This window comes from Pipistrellus kuhlii, unplaced genomic scaffold, assembly GCF_014108245.1.
Source record: "Pipistrellus kuhlii isolate mPipKuh1 unplaced genomic scaffold, mPipKuh1.p scaffold_m20_p_2, whole genome shotgun sequence".
Taxonomy (NCBI): Eukaryota; Metazoa; Chordata; class Mammalia; order Chiroptera; family Vespertilionidae; genus Pipistrellus; species Pipistrellus kuhlii.
This window is the reverse complement of record NW_023425515.1, coordinates 135476450-135498713: the sequence shown is the minus strand read 5'-3', so window position 1 is coordinate 135498713 and position 22264 is coordinate 135476450. Positions and strand designations below refer to the sequence as shown.

The 22264-nt window shown below is 36.0% G+C and overlaps 1 protein-coding gene across 2 annotated transcripts in view; it reads right to left on the bottom strand.

Annotated features, from left to right (window-relative positions):
- COL24A1 (collagen type XXIV alpha 1 chain) overlaps positions 1-22264 on the bottom strand; it is a 293517-nt gene that overhangs the window by 29717 nt on the left and 241536 nt on the right. For both annotated transcript variants that reach the window (XM_036446684.2, XM_045584381.1), the window contains exons 48-52: positions 10729-10836; positions 8698-8805; positions 8552-8605; positions 7935-7997; positions 3923-3976 (exon numbers count right to left, since the gene is read on the bottom strand). In XM_036446684.2, coding sequence (XP_036302577.1) covers positions 3923-3976; positions 7935-7997; positions 8552-8605; positions 8698-8805; positions 10729-10836 — 387 coding nt within the window. The remainder of the gene's footprint in view (positions 1-3922; positions 3977-7934; positions 7998-8551; positions 8606-8697; positions 8806-10728; positions 10837-22264) is intronic.

Genomic DNA, 22264 nt, shown 5'->3' with positions numbered 1-22264 from the left:
TTTCTTTTTAAAAAAAATATTTTATTGATTTTTCACAGAGAGGAAAAGAGAGGGATAGAGTTAGAAACATCAATGAGAGAGAATCATCAATCAGCTGCCTCTTGCACACCCCCTACTGGGGATGTGCCTGCAACCAAGGTATATGCCCTTGCCCGGAATCGAACCCGGGACCTTTCAGTCCGCAGGCCGACACTCTATCCACTGAGGCAAACCGGTCCTGGCTATATCTTTTCTTAAAGGCTGCAATTTACATTTCTACCAGTGATAAATGAGAATACTCTTCTTCCTATATTCCTTTCTGAGAGGTTGGGTATACTATCTCATTATTACATTAGTTTGCATTTTCCTAACTAATAGTTACATAGTATCTTTTTAAATAATTATTGATGTTTTGAATTTGTTCTTTGTTTTTCTATTGAGTTTTCTGTTTTTACACCAATTTCTAAAAACTCTTTATACATTAGCCCATTAAATGTTGTATACTTTGCAATTACTTTTTCCCAACTTTTAGAGATGGACAAAAATAGTTTTATAGTTGTGAGTACATGAAACAGAGTTTACTCATATTATTATTTCTTTTACAGTTTTCAGGTTTCCTATGTTATATAAAAGGTTTGTCTAACCCTTAAGCTATACTCTAGTTTTCTAGATAATTTTCTAAGGAATTCAATTGTTTCACTTTTCTTACATTAAAGCAGGAGTCCTCAAACTTTTTAAAGTGGGGGCCAGATCACCGTTCCTCAGAGAGCTGGAGGGCCGGACTATATGAACTACTAATTCCTACTGTAACACCTCGGCTGCGCTCACTGCCCAAAAAAACCTGGCGGGCCGGATCAGACTCCTCTGTGGGCCGCATGTGGCCCACGGGCAGTAGTTTGAAGACGCCTGCAAAGTATTTAAAAGTTCATCTGGGATTTTTTTTAAAAATTGGGCAAAATAGGGTTTGAATTTCTTACATGGTCGTAGGACTAAAAGTAAACCCATCTCCCTTCCATAACTCTGGTGTAGGAGTGCATATGTGGTTGAATCCTGGTTGATAGACATACGAAAAATACAATGGGAGACTTCTGAAAAAAGATATATGTTTCCCAAAATAGGATTATAGATCACTTTTCACTTTGGATAATTATGTCTGGAAGTGGCTCCTCAGAAGTGATAGCCATCTTGCTATAAATATAATTATGAAGCCAGCGTTGAGGATGGTAGAGTAGAGATATGGAAACAGTCTGTTCTTGGATAACATAATTGACTCATTAAATTAACCAAATCTGAAGTTCCTTCCTACCTCTGGGCTCTCCATAATGTGGCACAAATTTCCTTATTGATAAAGCAGTTTGATTCAGAGTTCCTATTACTTGAAGCCAAAATCATTCTAACTGATATACCATTTTTGTTATAATTAAATTTCTCTATATATTCTGAGACCTAATTCTGGTCTCTAGCCTATTACATGATGCATTTGTGTATTTCTTTGTACTTTGCAAAGGTAGGAAGGACCCTCAGACTTTAAAATACCATAATGTTTTCTCATTTAGAAGAGCAAGTCTCTCACCCCTACCACTATTTTCTTTCACAAAGTTTTGGCAATTCCTAAGTGCTTATTCTTTCATAATAAACTTTTCTTAAAAGTTTCTTTTTAGCATGGAAAAAATAGGATATAGAAAAAAAATTGACAAGTATGCTGAATATTCTAAGGGCTCCAAGGAACCATTTATAACCAAAACACTGTTAGGCATTTTAATTGCATCATTTCTTTATCATGTTTTCCTTGACCAATTAACAGTTCACATTTTTGACAGAGTTCAACCTTCCATAATCAGAACAGTATGTGTTCCAAAGTTTGCTGAAAAACCACCCACTGAAATATGAGAATTTTCCCTCTTACAATGCCCCACTTAGACTATGAGCTCTGAATGGTAAATGCTGAAAGTCTAGAGAAGTGTCAAGATATACATTGAATTTTTTAAATTAAAAATCCAGTAAATTTGGTAGTGAATTCTTCTTTAAATTTACCAAAGAGAATAGTATACTTAACACTATGAGTAAACATCTCATTTTATATTTTAAAACTGCATCTCTATAACACTTTCAAATACTTGAAAACTTTGATTCCCTGCAGGGGAAGCTTTCTTCTCCAAGTCTCAATTTGCATATTTCTACTGTGCTCTTGCTTTTGTATGTTTAGACCATTATTAGAACTATAAATCTCTCTCAAGACCATCTCCCCAATATTGTCTTATTTTTATCTTATTTCATAAGGCACTGGCATACATTAACTATCAGTTTCCTCTCCAAACAGCTTGAATGGGTGGAAAGAGCACCTATCTTGAAATAAGAAATATCAGCTATGTAATTCTCTAGCTTCATCATCCTGAATAACTAAGGATTATAAACCTCAACTATTTCCTTATGTCTTAAATGGAAAAAATAATATTCACTCCCAAAGTTTGCTGTAAGAATTTGAGAAAAGCTATTCTATATGATAAAAGGCTAATATGCAAATAGACTGAATGGCAGAACAACTGGAACAATTAAACAACTGGTCGCTATGACATGTGCTGACCACCGGGGAGCGGGGCTGGGGTGGGGAGGCGTGTGTAGAACATGGTGGGCATTAGCCCCAGTGGGGTGGTGGAGCAGGTGAGCAGGGGTGCAAGACCAAGGCAGGACGCTGGTTGCTGTCATTGGGCAAGCATCTGATGGTTACTAGAAATTTTTTGCTCCCTCACGCTGCAGTCCTGCCTGGTGCTTGCATCTGTTGCCAGTGCTGGCCCTGCTCACACCCGCTGCCAGCACCAGAGTCACTGATTGCACCTGCTGCCAGTGTCTGGTGCTAGTCATGATTACTTAGCACTATCAGCAGGTGCGAGAGGCGGTAGCCGGTCCTGGTTTTCTCTGAGGGCTTCTCCACCTCCCCCTGCTCCTGAGGGGTGATTGGGGCAGCAGCAACAGCTTGCACCCTCTGATGGTGTTGGTCCCACTCGCATCTGCTGCTGGTGCTGGCCCCAGTGCTCTGCGCCATCAGCAGATCTGAGCAGGGCCAGTTCAGTCAGTGCATGGGAATGGCAGCAGTGGGAGCGGGGGGGGTGGGGGACCATGGTGGGAGGGGTTGGGCAGGGGCACGGAAAATGGGCTGAGACCCGCCCCAGTGCTGGCTGCAGCCCTGCAGCCCACAGTTCCTTTCAAGATGCACAAATTCATGCCCTGAGCCCCTAGTCTATAATAATATGATAAAAGCATAATTTGCCAATTAGACACGACATCCTTCCTGCCATCCTTCCTTTCAGACAAAGCCACAGTGGGCAGGGGCCAGGGCAGAGATGGCAGAGATTTGCAGCAGTGGTGAGGGCGGGTGGGGGCTAGGGGCCAGGCCTTTTCATGAATTTCATGCATTGGGCCTCTAGTTATTAAATATTTTTATCTACTTCCTTCTTCATTGCTCTCTGTAACCTATCTTCTACCACAACTTATTCTCTAAGATCACTGTTAACTACCTTCTTGAAACTCATCTAGCTTAACCTTGTACTTTCCTGATTTTCTTATTCTTACCAACAATTCTTTACTTTATGGTGGGCACCTTTCATGTTAGCTGTCTGCTCTTCTTTTGTTATGCTCTTTCCTTAAGAACTGACTCTTTTTATTGCTTTGGTGATCACCACTATGTTTATGATACTCAACCCCTTCTCCTCAACTCTATTCTATTTTCCTTTCCCAATTCCCACTTTAATGGATACTTCACTCTATGCACCTTCTTCATTATATAAATGATTTCCAAGTTCTCAGAGATCACCTTTCAGATGAAAATGTACATCTGTTTTGCCCTTTGCTTCTTAAATACCCAGGGTGATCCTTGTAGATTACTTTAGAAATAAGATTAAAGGAGAAATAGGTGAAAACATGACCTGTGTTCTGATAAACTTACAGTTCTACCTGTTGGGCCAGTTATACCTTCTCTGCCAAGGGGGCCAGTGTTTCCCTGTAGGAGTAAAAAGAAAACAGTATAATTCAGAAAAATCTTACAAAATTTCTTGTGCAATAGTAAAATAGTCTATGTCTGCATAATTTCAGTTTTTATTATAAAATCTTATAGTATTAATAGAAAGCACAGTAATTTTGATTTGTAGTGTCTGACATAATTCTACATCCTATATAATAAAAGTCTAATATGAAATTCAATCAAATGGGGGAACAACTGGTTGCTATGATGTGCACTGACCACCAGGGGGCAGACGCTCAATGCAGGAGCTGCCCCCTGGTGGTCAGTGCACTCTCACAGGGGGAGCACTGCTCAGCCAGAAACCAAGCTCACGGCTGGCGAGCGCAGTGGTGGTGGCAGGAGCCTTTCCCACCTCCACAGTAGCACTAAGGATGTCTGACTAATGACTTATGCCTGGGCATAAGCCATCAGTTTGACATCTCCCAAGGGCTCCCAGACTGTCAGAGGACATAGGCTGGGCTGAGAGACCCTCTCCCCACTGAGTGCATGATTTTCATGCACCAGGCCTCTAGTATAATACTTTCATATTAGGAGAGTTACACTGGTATAATTCTTAACAAACAGATTAATCATCATTATAATTTTTATTTGTTTGTAACTTCAATAATGCCATTTCATATGTGTGTCATTATATAAAAGTGCAATTAGTTTATATAAAAAGACTACATAGAATAATAACAAACTTTTGCACAAATTACTTTATAGATTATGAAGGAACAGATGTTTGAGTGACACGTAACATGGAATTGAGAGAAAGAATCAGAGAGCATCATATGTGACAAACTAAACTTTAGTTTCTTCAACTATAAAATAAGAATGCCTACTTCCTAAAGCCACTGTGAGAATTAAATGTGACAAATGATTTTGAAACTGTAAGCTTTTATTTGATTATAATGATAACCTCAAATAAGCCAGATCTTTGTTCTATTTCTCCCAAACTAGGTATAGAACCTATCATTTCTTAGTGAATGCAAACTATTAATTTTAGTTATTTTCCCCCAATATCCACTTTAACTTCCACTAGCTGCAAATGTTATTCTTTCTGGATCACACTTGAACTGGAATACATAAATGTAGGTATCTAACAGGCTTTCTCTTTTCCCAACTGTTGGTAAGGTACAAAAAATACTATCAATTGAGATACTTATAATGCCATGCAACCCATCAATAGATAGCTTTAATATTAAGTTGGTCTAGAATGAGAAATTACCCATTACTCTAAAAGTAGTCTAATGGAATCTCTTAACACAATGATTTTGTGTGGTGAACCCACAATTCCATGTACAGATGGTGTATTATAGAATTGTGCACTTAAACCTACACAATTTTATTAACCAATGTTGCCCCAGTACATTTAATAAATTTTAATAAAAACCAAAATGGTTGCATAGGCCGGTTTTGGTTCAGTGCATAGAGTGTTGGCCTGTGGATTGAAGGATCCTGGGTTGGATTCCAGTCAAGGGCATATAACTTGTTTGCAGGTTCCATCCCCAGCCTTGGAAGCAACCAATTGGTAGGAAGCAACCAATTGGTAGGAAGCAACCAATTGATGCCTCTCTCTGTCTCTGCCATTCCTTTTCACTCTCTCTAAAAATCAACGGAAAAATATCCTTGATTGACAAACAAACACACAAACAAACAAACAACCCCCCCCCCCCCAAAAAAAAGAAGATTGACTTTAAGTAATCATTTGTAAAGATGATACTCAAGTCTCAAAAATCCACAACCAAATCAAGAGAGCTGATTTCCTAACCTAATCAAATATATCCTTCAGATTGGCTTATCACTGAAAAAAGAAAGAAAGCTTTCATCTAATAAATATGACTGTGATCTGATTCTCTGAAATAATGATTTGTTAAAAGAATGGAGAGATAGTTGGCATGGTTCAGTGATTTAGCATTGACCTATGAAGAGGAGGGTTATGGTTGGATTCTCAGTCAGAGCACATACCTTGGTGGTGGGCCTGCAGGAGGCAGCTGATCAGTGATTCTCTCATCATTGATGTTTCTATCTCTCTCTCCCTCTCTCTTCCTCTCTGAAAAAAAATTAAAAAAAAAGAATGGAGATATATATATATGGACTCTATAAAAAGTAGTCCAAAAGAGCCAAAAACTGTCTGTTTAAATGTGTCCATGAGGTGATATGGTTGGTACCAGTTAACTACTAAATACATATTTGAAATGGTGGACAATTAATCCAGATTTCCTAATTTAATTAATTAAATTTACTTAATTATCAAGTATTTATTGAGCAAGAACTATGCAATAAGCCACTTAATAGCTATCTTACTTATGCAATTAATAAGAAACCTTCTAACATATCATTTGCTTAAATCAGTTGTGGATTCAAATTCTGGCTCTTCTACATAAAAGTCTTTGAGCCACAGACTTAGTTTCAGAGACTTAGTTTTCCCACCTGTAAAATAGGGATAATATTATCTCTCAAAATACTTTTATGAGGATTAAATGATAGAAAGGACACAACTATACATCAGTTCCTAATAGTCTTTGGCTAAATATTAACTTACCAAGACTTTTCACTTGACTCTGTAGTGACTTACCAAGTGAACATCCACACTTACAAATTAGCATCTGTAATAGTTACCAGAACTTTAATATTGGTGAGCTGATAAAATGTCTGGAGCTGCAAAGCAATATAGGCTCAGACCCTGGCCTACAGACACCTAGTGCTTGGTAAGACTCTGCTTAGGACAGATGCTAGGCAAGCACCCAATTTCTCTTTGATAATACCAAGAAAGAAGTTAATTATTGAGAATTTAATAAAATTAGAATGAATGGGATTTAATTTGTGGGGAACTTAATACATGTAAGATCTTAGAGCAATATTTGTCATAGAGAAGCCTATCGTATATAACCCACTTGTGGATAATCAAGAATTGCACTTTATATAAAAGCACCAACTTTTCATGGTTCTTCAGAAATCTTAAAAATAACTAATAAATTTGCACCTGAAGAAATGTTGAGAAGGGTCTTTAAATAAATATTTCTCATGACAACATGGCTCTTTGTATTACTGAAAAGAATTACTGTAAGAGTTAGGAGAAAGGTGCAGAATTTCAAAAATTTGACTTTTCATTTAATATTCTGCACAAGACAGTGGTTTTCAATTGTAAAGTTCTTCCCCAAGATTCCTTTCTCCTGTATCTAAATTACTTTCCTTCTTCCTTTCTCTGTTCACTCTATCCACCCTTGTCCTAGTAGCTGCTGTAAGTCATACAGGTATTCTCCTACTGTCAAACCATAGTTTGGCGTTTTATAGCTTTTATTTTTTCTTCTTCATTTTTTATATATCATCTCATCAATTAGGAGACTATGGGTTAATAAAAATAAAACACAAAACCAAAAGTAAAAAACAAAAACAAACCCCAAACCCAAACAAACCAGTAGCTACTAGTGACTTATCTATCCTGTTTATATCCTCTACAGTTTGCAATTCCAGGTACTAAACAGCTAATTTGAGTTTTTCAGACCCCGATCTTTGCAACTCTTTAAGTAATTCCTCATCACTCTCTGGGGACACCCACCCTTGAGCTGGGAAAACATAGCTTTTGGGAAATATTTTTCAAAGTGCGAGTCCCTCCAGGTGGTGCATGGGGGTGGTCTCTGTTTGTATTACTGCTTATAACGTAACACTGCTTTATGTTTTTGTTCCTAGTGTGAGTTAATAAATATATTATCCAGTATTCACTTCAATTCTGATAATTATTTTTTTTAAAGTGTGGGTGGTCTCAGGAGTCTTTTGCTCAAACTAATATATGAACTGAAAAAGGCTGAGGACCTCTGCATGTGCTCTAGTGAGTTTCTATATTAAAAATCACTTTATTAAGTTTGGAGTATATTAATTTTAGAGTTCTTAATCACAATTCCTATAATCAGCAAGGAATCACAATGTGTGGGCAGAATGACTTTATACTTACTCTCTGTCCAATAGGGCCTTTAGGGCCTGATATTCCAACAACACCAACATCTCCCTCAGGACCCTAGAAATACAATAAAAGACAAAAAATCATGCTTTAGCTTTGTAGAAACATTTTACAAATAAAATCATCTTGTACCAACCTACTCAGAATTGCCTTTAAAAAGTGGAACGTGATAGTTAATGATAGTCTATGCTGAAGTGTTTTGGAGGAATCGTACTCAGGTCTACACTTAAAACTCAGATCTGCACTTTATTATCTTATCATGTACCTATCTATCTGTCCATCTCTCTCTCCCTTGGATTGAGAGAGGGAGAGAGAGATGGACAGATAGATAGGTACATGATAAGATAAGTAGAATAAAATGTTAATGGAAAAATGAAGGGACAAAAGCAAATTATTCAATAAAACTGCTGGGAAAATATATAATTGCATGCATTTTATAGTTAGCATATTTAAAACTCAAATATATCAATGTACTAACTGAAATTTGGCAGATTAAAAAATAAAAGCTCAAATCAGAGACTAAATATTGGCATTTCAACACCTTTTTTTTTTTTTTTTTTTTTTTTCTTCCTAGATGGCTAGAAGATGAACAGAAAATTATGCAAGCATACTTTGGGGCCTGGGAATCCTTGGAAACCTGTCAAACCTTGAACACCGTGTTCTCCCTGCAATACAAATAGAGACGATAGTGATTATTGTGCAGTCATGCTCTGGCCTGTAGAATAAGCGCATGGTAAGTTTCTGAGCCGGTACATACGGGCTGCCCTTTCGGGCCAGGCTCTCCACAGGGTCCTTGATCACCTTGGCCTCCTCGGTGACCCCTTTTACCTTGAGTTCCAGGTTGACCAGGTAGCCCTTGTTCACCCTGTGGACAGGAACATTAAAGTGATCTTAACTTTAAAACCTAAAAAAAGATTAGATTTTTAAATGAAACTCAAATACAGGCATATTCATAGGCATAGAACAAGGCACTGGGGAAATAAAATTCTGCGTGAACAGTCTTCCCACCAATATTTTCCACATAAGTAATATTTGATTATTATAAACAAGACATGTAGCAGAGGGAAAAGAGAATTCCAGACACTGTAGCCTTAAGTGTGGAAAGAGGAGGGAAGGGGATTCCTATCATACAAAACAAGGAGGATAGTGGGGCTACAGAGAGAATGCTGAGGGCGTAGTGTACATGGGTGGGGTGTTTATATGTGATCAAACCTGTATTTTATTTGAGTTGTTATTATTTTTCTGTGTGTCCTTTACCATACATAGATTTCAGCTATCTGATCCCAGAAATGGAGAAGTCTTCTGAAGTGTGAACACTAGTTTTTGCCAAGATAACTGTTTAAATTCCATCATTAAGAAATGCCCACTATCTGTTTCCTAAGGTTTCTTTGATATCAATCCTCTTTACCCCCTCAAAGCTCACTTTAAAGACATATTTAATGACAATTATTTTAATTTTAAGTCAGCACTATAAAAAATTATTTTGTTTTTGAAATGAGAGTGGTGATAGCTTTCATACCATTCCAAAAATAAATTTAGGAATCAGATGGAGATTAGAGACAAGTTAATGAAAACATTGCTTGGTAGACTTTGACCAAAGATTCCTTAAGATGAACAAACTATCATTCACTCTCTTGAGTCAAAGGTATAGGGCAGGGACTTGACAAATATGGGTTCAATTTACTACAGAATCACACATAAGCGGTAGGGCTTTTTCATATTTTTCTATGTTTAGCATTTGCTCAGCTACATTGAGTTATAGTGGAAAGGAATATTTATGGTATAATCATTAACACAGGGTCCGGTTGTAAACAGTAAGCATCTGGCTCATCATTTTTAGTTTATAGGTATAGGTCAGATTATTTAAAAAGTCTTTAGAAGTGGAATTGTGAATATGAAATTAAGAGGTAAAAATGATGAGGGCATCAATGTCTTAATCATAGGCTTTTATGAAATAAACCAGATTCAATTCCCAGTCTTGGCTGCCTGGTCAATTCTGCATTGAGATATTTCTAAGAGAAGTTTGTTTGGAAAACCTATTGACATGTGACAATACTCTATGCAGTGAATGTTAATACATGACTTAATGACAGTCACTCTGACTCTAAGAAGTAATCTATAGTCTATATTCATTAATTGGCTGGTTAAGTCCAGACTTAGAGAAACAGAAAGTATATCTGAGAAAGTATGTATCTGGAAGTAAATAAGATTTTTATGTTTTAGAGAAGAAGATGGATGATAGGCAGGGAAAACAAACAAACAAACAAACAACAAACAAAATGAGTCCAAGAGCATTATTATTATTATTATTATTATTATTATTTAAAATATATTTTATTAATTTTTTACAGAGAGAAAGGGAGAGAGATAGAGAGTCAGAAACGTCGATGAGAGAGAAACATTGACCAGCTGCCTCTTGCACACCCCCTATCGGGGATGTGCCCACAACCAACGTAGATGCCCTTGACCAGAATCAAACCCGGGACCCTTCAGTCCGCAGACCGATGCTCTACCACTGAGCCAAACCGGTTTCGGCCTAAGAGCATTTTTAAAAGCATTTCCAGTCCTAGATGAATGAGTTGTTTTGGCAAATTACATGCACTGCAGTTATCATGGGAGATGGACATGTCAAGGTCACACACGTTCCTGTCTTCCTAACATTTTTTTATTATTAGCCAAATTTTATTAAAAGCTATTACTCTTAGCATCCTGTAATGTAGCCAAAGAACTCAGGGCCAGTAAGGGTGGTCAATATTATTCATCCATCAGAACAAAACATTAAAAGTACCTTTGGGCCTACGATGCCTGGGCTTCCTGGCAGGCCTGGTGAACCCTTTGCTCCTCGAGGACCTGGAGACCCAGCCAGTCCTGCTCTTCCTGGGCTGCCTCTGATGCCCTAAATAACACAGATAAATGAAAACTGGGGCAGTTCCTAAAAAACATGTCCAGAGGCTTCATAAATGTAGGAGGGGTTGGTCTTGTGAAATGCCGCTGTTAACACACTATCAGTGTCTGGGAGTCATCCTGGGCTTCTGTCCCAAATAAGTAAAATGTTTAAAAAATGTTTTGGCCCACCAAAAAGCCTCTAATTAATGTAATGGCCTTGGGTTTTTGAAATGAAAACACAGAGGCAGTACAAATTCCACCAGTATCTTCTGACTTAAGTAGCTTATGTGTGAGGTATGTTTGTTGTGTTCTAACTTTTTGTATTATACTCTGGTGTACATGACAAATCTAATAGCTTTTAAGGTTAATATCTCCTTAAAAGAATATTCTGCCCTGGCTCAGTTGGTTGAGCATCATCCTGAGCAACAAAAGGTCTCTGGTTCAACTCCCAGTCAGGGCACATGCCCAGGTTACCAGTTTGATCCCTGTTGGTGTGAGTGTGGGAGACAACCAATCAGTGTGTTTCTCTTATTGATGTTTCTCTTTCTCTCTGTCTCTCCCACCCCTCTCCTTACCTTCTACTGTCTCTAAAAATCAATGGGGACTTGTATGCATGCATATTAGCATAACCAATGGACACAGACACTGGGGCATTGGGAAGTTGTCCTGGGGGTTTGTTGGGAATGGCCAGGGAGGGGCTGATGGGGGAAAAAAAGAAGGAGATATATGCAATATTTTAAATTATAAAAAAAGAAATCAATAAAAAATAAAAAAATGAGTGGGGGAAAAACCTCTAGTGAGGATTAACAATAACAAAATATACTACATATCCACATTATTAGACCAAACATTTGGCACAATATTCCTACCTCACAGGAATGAGACAGAAAAGTTAGGAAATTTAAAATGAAGTATCTTATCACAACAGAATTTCTCCATAAAAAAATGAAAATAAAGTTGCAACTAAAATACGTTTTTGGATGTTTTGTTTGTTAGCTCAGCAAGGAAAGTTACTTCTTGATTGGATTAGATTGTGCAGCAAAAATAAACTTGCTTAAGATTGCTAGCCTTTTGGTAAAAACTATTGTTAAAGTGTTGAGGACATTAGAGTGGCATCAATAGTCAAGTAAAAAAAAACAAAGAACAAGCTTTTGAGTGGTTTTCTTGCCTCTTGATGAATAAATAGATGTTGTACAGTAGAGGGGACATTTCAAAACCCTGAGTAGATGACTGAAACATGGATAGTACTAAACTGTCTATATATATACTGTTTTCCCTATACATACATGCCTATTATGAAGTTTAATGTATAAATGAGGCACAGTAAGAGACTAACAATAACTGATAATAAAATTATAACAATATACTATAATAAAAGTTACATAAATGTGGTCTTTCTCAGTATATCTTAGTGTTTGTACTGTACTCACTTTTTCTCTTACAGGAAGCACTTTATGACTTCCCTTTAGCACATGTGAATTACCAGCATCATTATTCTTGTGTTTTAGAACTATTATTAAGTACAATAAGCGTTATTTGCTCATAAGCTCTGCCATACCCAGATTATACTAGATGATTTTAGGATACTTCAAACAGCCCACTTCACCTCATTTTAATTTTACTTTCAGGTAATTTATGAGACCATTATTCTCCAACAAGGAAAAAAAAAAGTATTTTTCAGGTGATACAGAGACAATGGATATTCAAATACTGTTGAACATTCCTGAAGCCAATAGGTATTTTTAGCTGAGAATAAGGACTTTAGGATTACTGTATACTAGAAACTTTATTCTAGTTTCAGTGCTATCAGGCATTTAATATAACATGATGAATATGCTCCAAGTTTTTTACTGTTCATGTTGGTTTCTTAGAGAGAAATTTGAGGACAGTAGCAGAGTGTTCCGTACAAATTTCCAAACAATGTTTCATACAAGTAGAGAACAAACATTTTTTATTATGGATACACAGATGGATGAGTAATTTTGCTTTCAAGAGAAACAGATGTTAATCCCTAGGCATTCTTTCCAATGTCTTAAAAATGATTTGACTAAAACCCATCAGCAAAGAGAATGTCATTCTGAGCAAATTTTAAAAAGTATATAAAATCACAATTAATTTTTTCAGAGATGCTGAAACCAATCAACAATTTACCTCAGTCTTAAAAAAATAGAATGATAAGAGTATTTGATGTCTCATGGCCAGAGATTTTCATTATCCTCAGATATGAGCCAGCCCTAGCAGGTTTGGCTCAGTGGATAGAGTGTTGGCCTGCAGACTAAAGAGTCCCAGGTACTATTCTAATCAAGGGCACATGCCTGGGTTGTGAGCTTGATCCCCAGTAGGGGGTGTGCAGGAGGCAGCCAATCAATGATTCTCTCTCATTATTGATGTTTCTATCTCTCTCTCCCTCTCCTTTTCTCTCTGAAGTCAATATATATGTGTGTGTATGTATATATATATATATATATATATATATATATATATATATATATGTGTGTGTGTGTGTATAAAATATATATTTAATTATTTTTAATTAAATTGTGAAACTGGCTTAAATTGTTTCTTGTTTTATTAAGATACTAGTGGTCCGGTGCACAGATTTATGCACATTGAAAGGAAATTAATTAGAAGATATATTTTAATATTGCTTATTCGCCATTTCTTTATAATAGAAGTGTCAGAGATGAAAGAAAATGAGTAAAATGTAAGTGAAAATAATATATAAATTGACTAATAAATAAATAACAACATGATACAACAAAAACATGATATAAAAACAACAAAAACATGATATAAAAACAACATTGATAAAAACAATAACTGACAAATGGATTAGTTATTCTAATATCTCCCTGTATACCACATTAAGAGTAAAAACACTTTCAGAGTGCTTGACTAATTTTCCTTGTGATGAAGTATTTACAACTTTAATTTTAATGTCACACACTCTTTGAACCCGAGAGAAAGCAACATTTAACTGACCATGCCTGAAGATGGGTTCAGGTAGGAATATTCCTACTCTGTCTAGAATGGCACCAGTGAGAGCTTTATATCTATCTTGCATGCTTGAGTCAACGTTTGTTTTTAAATTGCCAGTGCACGTCATATGTACCGGCTAGTCCATTGGTTGGACAGATAATCAGTCACTTAACCTTTTATACATATAGATAATTGACATATAGTATTGTGTCAACTTAGATGTATAATGTGCTGGTTTGATACATTTTTATTTTGCAATATGATTAATACAGTGCTCTAGCTAATACCTTTATCTTGTTACATATTCATTATTTATTTTTTGTGCATGTTTGAAGTTTATAATACAGTTCTGTTGATTATAATTATTGAGTTGTGCATTAACTCTCCATAACTTATTTATCTACAAGTTGTACACATGTACCCTTAAGTTAGTTTTGAACTCTGAAGAAAAGTGTCCATTTTTGATAAGACTGAAACTGATGGCTATTTAAGGCTTGGATTCCAAGGAAACACACACGTGGATCAGTACTGGCATCAACAACAACATCAGTGATGACAACAGTACTATCAACTACAAGAGCTACTTTTTACTGAGTGTCTTTCATATGTTTGAAACTATAATGACAATGTAGTTGAATTGTTTTATTTAATCTGATATCAGTTAAGGGAAGAAGATAGAATTGCCTTTTACTTTGACTTCCCTGTAGATAAAGAAAGAAATAATTTAAGTATAAATCTGCCTTCATTCTGGAAGGATCTGGGAAGGAAAATAGGGCTATGTGCATAAGTTTACAGATACAGATTTTGGAACAATGATGACTGGTTTGTGATTTATGGTGAAACATAGCAAAGAGAATGTCTCTGTTATTCTCCAGACCCCTTGGTTTAGCAGCCTTAATCTCATTAGGACTGAAACAAATACTTTAAGATAGGGGTGTCGAACTCAATCAGAGAAGGGGCCAAAATCTAAAATCCAGCCTAAATCTCGGGCCGAATGGTTTACTGAACAGTCATAAACTGTCATTGTGATGGAAACGCAGCGGAGTGCAGTGATGACAGTGCGGTGCGGACCACATTGCAAGGCCTGGCGGGACGGATTTGGCCCGCGGGCCTTCTGTTTGACACATGTGCTTTAAGAAATAAGTAAGAAAAAATGGTTTATTAAAGGCAACAATAAAAATCCACAGTTGAGAACATTAGCAAAGGAAGACTATCTTAAAAATTGTGTTGAGTGAGATAATAAATATTTTATGTTAATTTGATTGATTTTTTTTTAGCAAATTAACATAAAAAATCAATTTATCATTTATTTTTTAATGATAAATTTAAAATGACATTGAATTTCAAATTAGGTAATATTTTTCTTTAAAATACTATCCTTAAAATTAGTAGGGTAAGTTTTTTTCCTTTCTCTACTGCCAAGCATAATATTGATATATTTACTGTGTAAGAATATAGTAATTAAAAAATTATTTTACTTTCTATAATACGTAAAAATAACCATGATGCCCTTATGTTTTCTTTTACATTATTGGACAACATATATACTGTATTTTTTGTTAAGCCAGCAAACCAATGAGTTATAAAAATAATACTTTGCTTCCTTTACTCCAAGCTATTAAAAACACTTCTGTTTAAGTAGGAATTTCTCATTTTATTTGTTTTACTAAATATATCCATCTTAGGAAAGAATTGGCTGTTTAACATATGTGGGATGGTAATTACTAGTTGATTATATGGGAGCCTATATTATATTTAAATAATGTAGCATTCATACATTTTCCCACAGTGCTAATCATAAGTAATATGGCTGAATGCTAGAAATAAGATTTATGAATGAGCTATGTACTAAAGTTAGGAGGTAACTTTAATTTTGAATCTCTAAACATATTAAAGCTATGGAACTCAGAGCAGGGTAGAGCCAAGTCTTAAGGCTGAGAAGACAGATCTGCATGACTTAGGTCCATTCCCAAGAGTATATAAATGAACTGTTGTTCAGCTTTAATGAATACTGGCATTTCAACATTGTATTACATAACGGAGTGCAAATGGCACTATAATATTGGACAAAATTAGTATATCATATAAAATCTTTTTTACCCAGGTCTCAACTCATAATCACAGGACTAACAGGGACTGAAAGAGGCTATTTTATCTATATTTAGCTTAGACATGTCCAGACTCACATCACTATGAAAAATTAAATGTCCATATTTTATTACAAACATAACAAATATATCTCTATACTATCTTACTTGATCCTCTGGTAAACCTGTGACTATGCCAAACTTCCCGATTGCTGATTTTTTCATCTTAGTTCCTTCCTATGGTATGTTCTTCCTTTATTTTTTATATACCTGGCTTAGACTAACTTTAGTCCTCAGCTGAAGTATAACCTTCTCAATAAGGCCTCCATAATCTGTCCATCCATATCAAAACCTTACTTATTTTATTCATAGCACTTACCAAAATTCAGAATTAACTAATTTCTTTATTTATAGGTTACTAACCAATTATTTGGTTGATCCATATTGAATTGTAATTTTTTTTTGGGGGGGGGTGTCAAAAATAGTCAAATGTCAGCAATTTCTTGCTGTTCCATGTATATTCCATGAATTCACTTCTTTGCCCATGAATTCACTTCTTTGTTCACTGCTCTATTTCCTAACTCCTGGCTCAGATTAAGTACTACATAAATATTTATTGAATTAATAAATGTTAGCTTAACCACCAATATTTAATATTATTAAAAGATGATGATTCAATAAGTCTCTGCAGTGTACTAAGCATTTCACAAACAATATTTTCATTTGATTCTAAAAACCATACAAAGTACATATTATACTCATTTTATGGATTACACTTAAGATGTTAAGAAGCTAACACATCTTAATTTTAAACTCAGGTCTCCAAAATCATACTTATGCAAAGAACATTCATTCTTCAAATATTTGAGCTTCTTCTATGGATCTGTCATTATGCTATGTGCTAGAGATACAGAGAAAACACAATCTCACTTCTACAGGAGTTTACTAGTACAATCTCTTGGGGGAAGAAAGACATGAAGATTAAAAAGAAAAACCATATTATCCAGGCTCTGACAGAAGCAGTGTATAGAGTGTGTGGAAGTTCAGAGCATGCATGCTTAACTCTGAGTGCAGGGTCAGGGGAGAGCACCTGAAAGTAGCAGTTCCATTTAGTCCTGGAAGATAAAAAAGTTGTTCATCCTAAAGTTAGAGGGCAAGATGGATGAGCTTTCCATGCAGAGGGAATAAAATGCATGAACAAAAACATGGAAGAGAGGGAAATACACAGAATTTAGGGGATGAAGCATACAGTCTTGCATAGTGGTTAAGAACACATGCTCTGAATCTAGATGGCCTGATATGGAATACTGGCTCTATTATTTGTTGTCTGTGTGACCTTAGGCAAGCTATTTATATCTCTGAATCTAAGCTTCCTTTTCTGTAAACTAGAGATAATGGGTTTTCCTACTTCATGAAGGTTTTGTGAGTATTAAGTAACTTTGTGCATATTTAACAAGTAGAATACCACCTGACACATAATAAGCACTTAATAACTGTTTGCTGAAATGCATAGCACATGTGAGGAGAAAGGTAGAATGTAAGACTGAATATATAAACAGAGACCAGATTATGAAAGAACAACATTCCACAAAGAGTATGAACTTGATAGGATTATTGCGAGTCATTGAAGATTCAAGTAGAAAAGTTAATCCTTCAGTAAGTCTTTCATTTTGTTGCTAGTAAGCAGTCAAATACACTGAGCTTTGGCTGTCCTAGAAGAGTTTCTAATGAGCAGGAAATAAGCCAAAGGAGCAGCAGTAGAAAAGGGAGAAAATAGTAATTAGGATAAGGCATAACTGATCATTAATTGCTTAGTAATCAAGAGTTGAAAGGATTTGCTGATTGCAGGTATGTTTCTTCAAAATACTGAGAAAAAATAAATGTATCTTCGTAGAATCAGAAATTTCTTTAATGTGACTAGCTCATGCACCAGAGAAGGCACAGCCCAGAGGGGGGGGCAGGGATGCTGGTGTTTCTAATAGAAGCTCCCACGGTGGTCCTGCTACTCTAGGCTTGGATTAAGAGTGGGCTGATGAAGTGTGTGTTTCCTTCTTATACTGGGCACTATCCACATGTGGAAAACTCAAAACATTCAATGTTCTTTTGGGACAAGCATCTTGTTTGAGACAACACTTGAGCCTGTATTCACCTGACAAACTGCAAAGTCTTTAGATTGAAAGGCCTTGATTTGTCCTAAGTCAAGTTCTTCATTTTGTTTCTTTCCCTTCTTCCCAATAACCAATTTTATTAGTTGTAGCAATAAAAAAAAGACTTGTAAGTCTTCATTTTGATGACAAATGGATTTATGATCTTTGCAGAGAAAAGTTGTTTTCCTTTTTCATAAATGATTAGGCACTGTGCTTGTACAGAAGTCCAGCTCAATGAAAACAGCATGTAGATTCATTTACTACAGATGTGCTCAGTTGACTAGTCTCAAAACTCATTTCTACAGAAGGAAATTCACACAGGCAACTGTGAACCTCCCCAACACTGGCTTTCAGTGAGTCACATGACCTTGGAAAAAAAAAACCACATTGAAACTGCAGAATGAATATGCCAGGAATTCTTTAACTCCTTGGCCACATTAACAACATCAAAAACCCTCAACAAAATAAAACAAAATGAAAAAACCAAAGAACATTGTTTAGGAAAATCAGGCAGTTGCATAATGCTAGAAATCCCTGAATAAATATTTTTCTCAGTGGAAAAATTCAGCCGTCTTTAAAGGTAAGCCAAAAGACACCACAACGCCATGATTGGGGGAGAAAAAAGACCAATGGAGAGATTTTCTTATTCATTATTGAAAATATTCCAGGGAATTTGCTAATATTTAGAAACGCTATTACTTTCTGAAGTACTTTCTCTATCAACATAGTAATTATCTTAGAAATCTTATTCCCTAATGACCAGTTTAGCTATTTCTACCTAATTTCATTGGACAGACATTCTCATTATACTTTCACAGCAAATATTCTACAGGGAGCAGAGACATCAGTAGAAAATATTTCCATATTCATCAATACCAAAATAAACTTCAGGATTAAAAGGAGAATTCCTCAAGAAAAAATTACTTTGTTTTTGTTTTGATGAATATAAAATACTAAGTACTTAATGACATCCTGTTATCCTAAGAATGCATGTAAAATTTCTCTAATTCTTACAACAAGCTAAAAAGATGATTTATGATCTGATAAATCATTGTTTACTAATTGCAATACCAGACAGCATTCAACTTCTTGGCCATCAGAGGTATTCAATTATTGTAATTCATTCTAATTTCTTTCATCATAAAATTCATGTAAAGGGACATGTGTTTCAGAATATGATTTCTAAAAATAATCCCCAACTAGAAGGAGGTAGAATATACAGGTTTGTTGTCTTACCAATTCATACTCAGAGTCTTCTTTCCTTTGATAATATCTTCAGCTTCTCCATTTCCACTAGGTACTTCTAGCATTTAAATAGGGTTGAAGTTCTCTCATTTAAAAATATGTTCAACATGGTATTTCAGTTTTTTCCCCTCTAGTTATTGCTCTACTTTCTCCTTCAGAACCAATTTTTTCCCTCTGAATTTTCTGAATATCTTGATTCTCTCCTTGGTCTCTCCTGAAACAATCCTGTTTCTACCGTCACTCATCAACCAAGTGGTTATTTGCTAAAGTTATGCATGATCTTCATATACTAAAACACAATGGTTATGATTTCATCTTACTAGCTTTCGATATTACTCAAGGTTCTTCCTTGCACACACCAGAAACCAGCCCTATAGAATTTAAGCATAAATTTACTGAAAAGACAACAAGTAGCTCATATATTCACTGGTAAACCTGGAAAAGCAGGTTAGGAAAATGGGTAGAATTAAAGGGAGATGAGGCAGCCCGAATTTGGACACTGCAGTGTGCGCCAACCCTGGGCACTGAATGCTACTAATGTTTTAAAAATGTCCAACACATTCTCTCAGGATGATTAAATATAATTGATTATACTTTCTTCTTTTTGAACTATTGTTTTTTAAGTTTTCATGACATTACATTCTTTTTCTCCTATCTATTATGATCACTCCATCTCAATTTCCCTTGTAGTCTCCTCTTCCTCCTTTACCTGACTTCTAAATGATAGAATTCCTCACAGCTTGAGTCTGGACTTTCTTTCCATTGTTTACATTATATTTGTGTTGGTTTGTTTTTTTTCATTTGCTCCCTTAATCTGCTCACTGCCCCTTCTCTATCTCACCATTTGTTCTGGGAATCTGACCTTCATGGACTGCCTCACTTGGGTTCTCTTGTCCTTTGAATTCCTAGGGTTGGCCAATGGGATATATCACTAGGATATGGGAAAGTGGGATGAGAGAGAGGTAATATATTGATTTCTTCCATTGCCTCCCAGTTTTGCTATTCTGCCAGTGGCTGGATTACTTTCAACTATGGTTCCTGTGAGATGCCCCCTTTCCAACAACTCCACGTGACTCTTGACTTGACATTATTTATTCCCTTTAACCTTTCACGTATAAGGTTGATTACTACTTCCTACTGTTGATAGTTTCTAAGGTCCCCAAACATTATTTACTGGCAGTCTTAACTCTGTCTACATTTCTCTAAATAGGCTCTTCAAAATTTCAATTGAGTGTTCCACATACATCCTTACAGAACTCTGATTGGAGCATTTTTCTGTGTTGATGACTCTCAAATTAATATTTGACCTCCTCTCTGAGTTCTAGCCTAGAATACTTAATTACCAGCTTATCTCCATTTGGATATCATAACCGTACCCATAAGATTTGGGCTTCCTTCAATCTTGGCTTTTTAGTGACAAGTGTTACAGTGCATAGAGTTAGAAACTTGCAAAAGTTGAAAATATGGAAGTTATCCTTGACACCTCCCCCCCTTACCTCTTATAATAAAAAATCAAGTCCTGTTAAAGCTCCATCCTAAATAATACCTAAATCCATCCAAGTCCTTCCATTTTCACTTCACAAGTGTAGTCTAAGCCATGAACATATGTAGCCTGGAATACTTCAATAAACAGTCTTCTTATTGTCTTCTGCATCTAACCTTTCTCCCTTCCAACCCATTTGGCATACTGGAGCCATAGGGAATCCTTTAAAAATGTAAAATTGGATAATGTCGCTTCTAAGCTTAAACCTCAATGGGTTCTTACTGTCTTTAACATTCTTTGTTCAATATCCTTAATATGACCTTCAATATCCGCCATGATGTGTCCATTGTATACCTGAACAGAATCAAACTCTCCTATAATTTGCGTACTAAACTTTAGCTTCTAATTAGTCTTATTATGGTTCTTCAAACACAATGTTCTTCCTTTGTATATGCTGTTTTCTCTACCTATAATGTTTTTTTCCTGCTCCCCAACACAATGAATATTCCTAATTTCCTAACTCTTATTTATTATTCAGTGTCATCTCTCCTTGCCTCTTCCCTCATATAATAGCACTTTACACAATTGTAAATTATATAAGGTATAATTGACATAACGAATCCACCCCTGGCCCTGACCTAACTCAGTTGCTTAGAGCACATGTGTCAAACACAAGGCCCGCGGGCCAAATCCGTCCCGCCAGGCCTTGCAATGTGGTCCGCACCGCGCTGTCATCACTGCACTCCGCTGCGTTTCCATCACAATGACAGTTTATGACTGTTCAGTAAACCATTCGGCCCGCGATTTAGGCTGGATTTTAGATTTTGGCCCCTTCTCTGATTGGGTTCGACACCCCTAGTAGAGCATCATCCTGATGTGCCAAATTTGCCAGTTTGACCCCCAATCAGGGCACATACAAAAAACAACAACCAATGAATGCATAAATAAGTGGAACAACAAATCAATGTTTCTCTCTATCTCAAATCAATTTAAAAAGAACACACTTGTGAAATCATTATCATAATCAAGATAACATATTCACCCTCCCAAAATGTTCCCTATCCTTTGTAAGTCATCCTTCCCATGCCTTCCAACATGCACTCCCATCTCTAGGAAAACACTAATTTGCTTTTGGTCACTACAGATGAGTTTACAATTCCTACAATTTGCCTCAGTAGATTCACACAGTATATGCCCCTTTTTGTCTGCTCTTTAAAGAAAACTTAGTATATCTATATTGAGATTGATTTATGTGGTAGCATGTATCAATAGCTCATTCTTTTTATTGCAGACTACCATTTACTTATATATGTGTATCACAATTTGTTTAGCAATTCATTTTTTGATGGACATTTGGGTTGCTTCCAGTTTGGGATGATTACAAAGAAAGCTGCTATGAATATTCATGTGCGAGTTTTTGTGTGGACATAAGCTCTCATTTCTCTGGGCTAGGAGTTAAATGGATGGGTCATATGATAGTTATATGATTAATGTTTT